At 59.2% G+C, this 6000-nt stretch overlaps 1 protein-coding gene across 2 annotated transcripts in view; it reads right to left on the bottom strand.

Moving 5' to 3' along the window:
• Positions 1-2634: 2634 nt before the first annotated feature.
• KIAA1614 (KIAA1614 ortholog) overlaps positions 2635-6000 on the bottom strand; it is a 40226-nt gene continuing 36860 nt past the window's right edge. For both annotated transcript variants that reach the window (XM_045877243.3, XM_054507991.2), the window contains one exon: positions 2635-3857. In XM_045877243.3, the coding sequence (XP_045733199.1) occupies positions 3664-3857 (194 nt within the window). In that variant the 3' untranslated portion in view covers positions 2635-3663. The remainder of the gene's footprint in view (positions 3858-6000) is intronic.

The raw sequence follows: 6000 nt of genomic DNA, 5'->3' as shown, positions 1-6000 counted from the left end.
CGAGCCGTGCCTGCGGTTTCTCCATCCTGAGACTGGGGACACTGCGCGCACCGGGTCCCCATTCCTGCGCCACCCCCACCCCCCCCTCCCCACTCCCACCCCCGCCTGCGGGTCCTGAGTCACCTCACTTCCCGTCCCATCCCGCTCACCGGCTCCAGCCCGCCGCGGTCACCACGCAGTCCTCCGGGCTGTCCGCTCCCCGCCCCCGCCCCCGCCCCCAGCCGTGCGTCCCTCGAAGGCAAAGGGGGGGCCAGCCTCTTCCCGGCCCCCGGCGCCCAGTAAGCTGTCTTGTGTGTGCGCGCGTGTGCGTGTTAGGGGCTGGGGGTGTGTAACCCCCCTCCCACATACACACGCGCCTCCAGCCTCTGGCAAACTTCTGGCGGCAGCCGTCCGGCGGCTCTAACCGAGGCCGCGCCAGGCGGGGCAGTGCGCGCCGAGCCGCGTCTCCGGCCCGGGCCCCCGCCGAGGGCGGGGGGAGGACGCACGGGCGGAAAGCCAGCCGCCTGCGAACCGCCGGGACCCGCGGGGCTTGCCGGCGACACGCGCGTCCGGGCAGAGAACCTCGGCGGTGCCGGTCGCTCGCGCGCGCCCGAGTTCGCTCCCCCCGCCCCCCCCCAGGGCCCCGGCTCCGGGCGCGCCGGGCGCGGACCTGTGCTCTCGCCTCTCGCCGGCCCCTCCGCCCCCGAGAAGAGGCGCCCTGAGAAGTTGCAACGGGCGGCCGGGCCACGACCGCCCTTCCCTCCCTCCCCTCCCAGGCCTGCGCGCCCCGCGCCCTCTGCGTCTCACCTTGCTCCCCACCCCCACCTGTCACGCTAAGGATATTGTCGTGTCTGAGGCCCAGGTGGGAGCCCCTTTCTGTTCTGTGTAGTCCCGACGTCTGCGGCCTTCTGTGGAGCGAGCCCCGGACCCAGAATACCAATAATGGGCAGGCGCTGGGGTGGGCCCATGGGTTAGACAGCTTGCACGTGCTGCTTATTTTCTGCGTTCCTTCCCTCATCCTTCCTGTCAGCTCCTACTCGTGTTACAAAGCCCCGCGTGGGTGCCCCTTGGACGGAGGTGAGCCTTGGTCCCCCACCGAGGGCGGATCTGGCGCAGGCGGCATCTCCGGCCCCCTCTCCTGCTCGGCTGCCCGCACCAGGCCTAATGTCTGCGTCTCCCCTAGACTGTGGCCCCTGGAGCCCGTCTTTCTCACCTGCCCGAGCTCCTGCCTGTCACAGGTCCTGGCTCCCAGTTAATACACGACGTTCTAAGTGGGAACATTCTGATGGCTGTGTGGGGGACGCAGGGCTGACCTGGTGAGCAGCTCCCCAGGCAGAGCAGATGGGAACTGTCAGACAGGTGTCTGGAGGAATCCAAGTCCCCTCCCACCCACACAAGTCGGGCTCCCGGCACCACTTTATTCAAGAAGCGCAGGTCTACTTTCCACACAGTCCAGAGTGTCCACTCCCCTCTGTCAAGCCTTTTTCGGGGGCTGTGGGGGGGGTCGCAGCAGGAGGAGTGGGCCCTGTGTCAGAGACACCTGTCATTGTGTAAAGGATCTCCATCTGTGTAAAGGAAGATGCTACACAGAGCTTACCTGGCAGATCTATTTTTTAAGGACTGAATAGGATGTGTCGAGAGCCTGGCCCTGACCCTGGCAGGTAACAGAAGCAGATGCGCAGGATTCCTTAGAGACCTTCCCCGGCCTTGTCCCAGCCAGAGCCCCCTTCTTCCCTTTCTTCCCTTTCTTCCCAGTTGGAGCCAGAAGGGCATGTTGTCCATGATCGCCATACAGAGAAGAGAGGTGCCTTTGTCCCTAGAAGCTTTCATTCAACATGAAACTTCATGACCTCAAGACCAGGAATTGGGGTGCAGGAGCTGCCAGTGTTCCCCCATGACTATACTTTCTGACATGAGGCCATTCCCAAGTTTGGGGGGCCAGGATGCTCTCTGAGATGTCCCAGCACCCTCTTCACACCCTGCAGGCCCAAACACTTGTTCCACCGGCCTCCCTGCTCCCCTGCTGGCAGCTCCCCATTCCTCCCACATTCCCCCCCACCCCAGGTGGCTCAGTCTCCCAGTCCTACAGTGCGGAGGGGCTCTGGGAGCACCCCTCAACCCTTAGCCTCCAGGGGCCAGTAAAGAGGGGTTTTAACTGGTTCCTGCAGGTAGGGCCTGAAACACTCACTGCACACTCTACAGGATTGCCTGCCTCCTCCCCCATCATCTTTCCCGCAGCCCACATGTGCCTTTCAGTGATCTTGCCCACGGAAAGCTGCTAGGACACTCATTTTAGCGAAGGCTGTGTGTTTTCCCAAGGTCTACAACAGCCCTGAAGCTGCCCTCTGCACTCCCCGCCCCCCAGTATCACCTACCCAAAGCCCCTAGCTCCATTCTGTCTTCTGTTCAGAAATGCACCTTGCCCAAGGCTCCTCTCCCAGCGGAAGGACTGTCTCTGGAGGCTTCTGCATCTACCCTGGCTGTCACCCCAACCCCAGGGGACCGCCCAGGCCTTCCCCTCTGGCAGGCCCAACACAGCTCACTGCTGGGCCTGTATCCTCCCTCCCTCTTCCCCCACCCCAGAACCCCGCTCTTGGCCATTCAAGGTCAAGTGAGCATCCAGCCCAGAATTTAGCGACTCAAAGCGAGAGAAGCTTCAGCTTTGCTTTTTAATAATTTAAGACTGACACACGGCCATCCACTCCCAGAGTCCCAACCCTTTGGGCCCAGAGCTGGGAGGCAGCCGGGTGGAGAGCCCATCCCCCTGCCTGTACCCATCATTGCACTCCCTGCCGGCCCACCCCCAGCAGCCATCAGGGAGCCTGGGCAGAGAGCCTGTGGCTGGGGACAGCCTGGCACTGGCTGCAGCCTGTGCCCACACTCCACCGGAGAAGGCAGGCAGGCCCTCCCCACCAGCGCCAACCTCGCCCTGGGCAGAGGCAGAGGGCAGGGGGCTGGGGGTGGAGCCGGCCAGACCCACTGGCCACAGCGGCACTTCCCTGACATTGGTCTCGGGTTCATTGTTTTTCCCCCTCCAACTTTATATATCACAAAAATTTCCCAGAGATTCTTAATATTCTGGCTGCCAGATAACATCTCCCAGATGTTCTCACACCAGACCACATATTCCAGTTTTGGGTTTGGAATATATGGCCCATGGCTTTAGGCTGTTACACTAGGACACTTTGCCCATTTCTGGAAAAAGAGCAAAGGTGTCAAATGGGACATGGAAGACATGAGACTTTAAAGGCAGACTCAAGGCCAATATGGCCAAGCCCTTTCTTTGGTTCTGGAGTGTGGAGGCTGGGGGAGACCCTGCTCGAGAGTGGGATGAGACTTGGGGTGAGGAGACAATCAGGGGCTCACCCAAGTACCCCAGAATCTCTCTCCTCCTCCCGCCGACAAAGGTACAGAAAGATGTTGACACCACTTCTGGCATGGAAGGAGATCCGTGTTTGCTTTCCCCAGTTCGGCATAAATTAACAGCCCTAAACAAAACACACCATCCTGCCCTCACCCTACGGTCGTCAATCCCAGAAGCCCCTGCCACAGCCTAAGCGGTTACACGCCACTGTGATCTGTTTTCACCCATAAAGCAGCTTCGTGCAGTGCCTTTCCAGCCGTCCCTCCTGGGGCAGGTCAGGGCTTCCGAGGGGGTGACAGTGAGGGCAAAACAGCCCTGGGTCACTGAGGGACAGGCCTCTGCCTCAGCACACGGACTGACAAGCTCTCCGCGTGGGCCAGGAGCTCTTTAATGTGAGCCAAGCCCAGCCCGGCAACCTTGGCCCCATTCACCTCGAGGATCTCATCCCCTACCCCCAGCAGCCCGGAGTACAGCTTGGCCATGCTCGCATCAGCCATCTCCTGCACGTAGAACCCTGCAAAGGAAAACAGAACAAGTGAACACATGAAATCCAGATGCAGCTCTGTGGAATGCTGACCCGGTGGTGTTTCGGGCGGGGGTCGAGGAGCAGGTGCTCATATAGGGCACTGCTCCATGAGCACGCACACGCACGCATGCACACACACACTCGCACGCGCACACCCTCATTATCCTACCTCACAACCACAACTGGCTTTCTATATAGATACAGTGTGCCCACCCTCATGGTATCATTTCATTTCTGTCTCTTTTAAAAAGCTGTGCAAATAATGCTTTAATAAAATAATGTTTTAAGCAAATAATGCTTGTTTTTTATTGTTATTATTCGTGTATACCCCTGTGTGAATGAGGTGATCTTATCTTTTTCTGAGATGAGCTTTGATTGTAGACTAGGAAGGAAACTGATGTTTAAAAATTAAGAAAAAAACCCCTACTTCACGCCTGCCACTGGGTGGGATTCACAAATATGATCCAGTTACTGCCTTCAAGAAGCTGGAGGGGTGGGAAGGTATCATTGGAGTAATGAACATGGCCGAGGTCAAATCCAAACCTGGTTTGCTTCATATTACTGTTAGGACCAGCTCCGGTCTCAATCTTCCTCAGAGGTGGTTCCTCACTGGGATTTGGAGGCATCTGGGCAAAAGCCCAGGAAACATAAAAATTCCACCCCCTATTTAAAGCCATGGTGGCTCACTTGTCCCTTATTCACACACATCCTGTCCCCCACACTGCCCCTAGGAAGGCCCTGCCTGGCCAGTGTGACCGTCTCCTGGGTCTCTCAGGTGCAGCGTGAGCCTGGGCAGAGCCTGATTCTTCCCCTTTCCCTGGGTCCGACTTGGGGAACCCACATCAGTGGAGCAGGCTCTGTGGGGCCTGGGGGCTGGCTAGCCTGAGTTCCCCGGGACTCTCCCGGCTGCACAGCACAGGCGAGTCCTGCTGAGGGACCCCTGTCACCTCAACTTCTTCTGAAAACCTTCCAGACTCCCCTTCAGTTAAGAGAATAAAGGGTCTTACAGGGAAAGCTGGGCACCACCCCGCGCCCGCCCCACCTCCAACTGAGCAAACACAGGTGATCTGAGAGCACAAGGCCAAGGTGTGGACGGTGTGCAGCTGACAACACCTGCAGAATTTAGGGGGGCCGCTCAGTGCCACCTTAAACGCCCTCACGGCTCCCCAGCCCAGGCCGCACCCTCCTTCCTCTCTACTTCTGCGTCCTAGAATCAGCTTCCTTGGAAGGGGCCTGAGAGGGCCTCTCCTCCCCCATCACGGTCTCGAGCCTGAAGGCATTTAACACACTTGGACTATAGTGGGACATCCTGCCTCTGCTGCCCCCCCGCCCACAGGAGCTTTGTTCAGCCCAGCTTGTGGCACGCCTTCCAGAGCAACCCTCTGATGGGGGCTTGAAAGCACTGAAATCTCCTTCAAGGCACCTGAAGGTTGGTAGCTCTGAGTCTAGCAAAACCACCCTCCTGACACACTCCCTCTCCCGGGTCTGACTGTGGAACTCTCTCGGTGTGGGGGGCTTCTTGGCCAAGCCGAGCCTTTGCCGCCAGGCTGCCTCCCCTGACGCGGTATGCCGGCCATCTCGGCTGCTCGAGTGAGGCCTTTCTCGCAGCCCCTGCCCTATCTCCGACCCCTTCTGTCCGGGTGTTCTAACCACTTGCCTGCCCCCTTGCATGTTGCTGCCATGGACAGAGGGCAGGTAAGGAGGGGAGGGTGGTGCCTACAGAAATGGCTGCTGTAAGCAGGACATGCATGTGGGGAGCCAGGAGAAACCCCAAAAGCATGGAGCCAGAGCCGGACAGACACTGATGTCGTGCCAGTCATTCTGGGGGAGACCCTGGGGTAGGCTTCACAACGGAACGTCGTGACAAAAATATGACAGACAGACTGCTGTTGTTGGTATTTACTGTCTGCTGGAAATGGCCTCTGTTCAGCATGGATCATCTCTGTGTGGTGCTCAGAAGCCGGAGGCCAAGCTTGCTGTTCTCATATGCTCGCACAGCATCGGATGTGACAGCCAGCAAGTTAGCCCCAGCGCCTGGACGTTTTAGCCAGGAATGCAGACCAGCCCCAGCTCACGGCCCCCCTGAGGCCCAGCAGGAGTGACCTGTGGCTGCTGGAGGAGGCTCTGCGGC

This window comes from Mirounga angustirostris, unplaced genomic scaffold (genome assembly GCF_029215605.1).
Source record: "Mirounga angustirostris isolate CCGP_5_RB_7025 unplaced genomic scaffold, mMirAng1.0.hap1 SCAF_6, whole genome shotgun sequence".
In the NCBI taxonomy this organism is placed as follows: domain Eukaryota; kingdom Metazoa; phylum Chordata; class Mammalia; order Carnivora; family Phocidae; genus Mirounga; species Mirounga angustirostris.
This window is presented reverse-complemented; position numbering and strand designations above follow the sequence as displayed.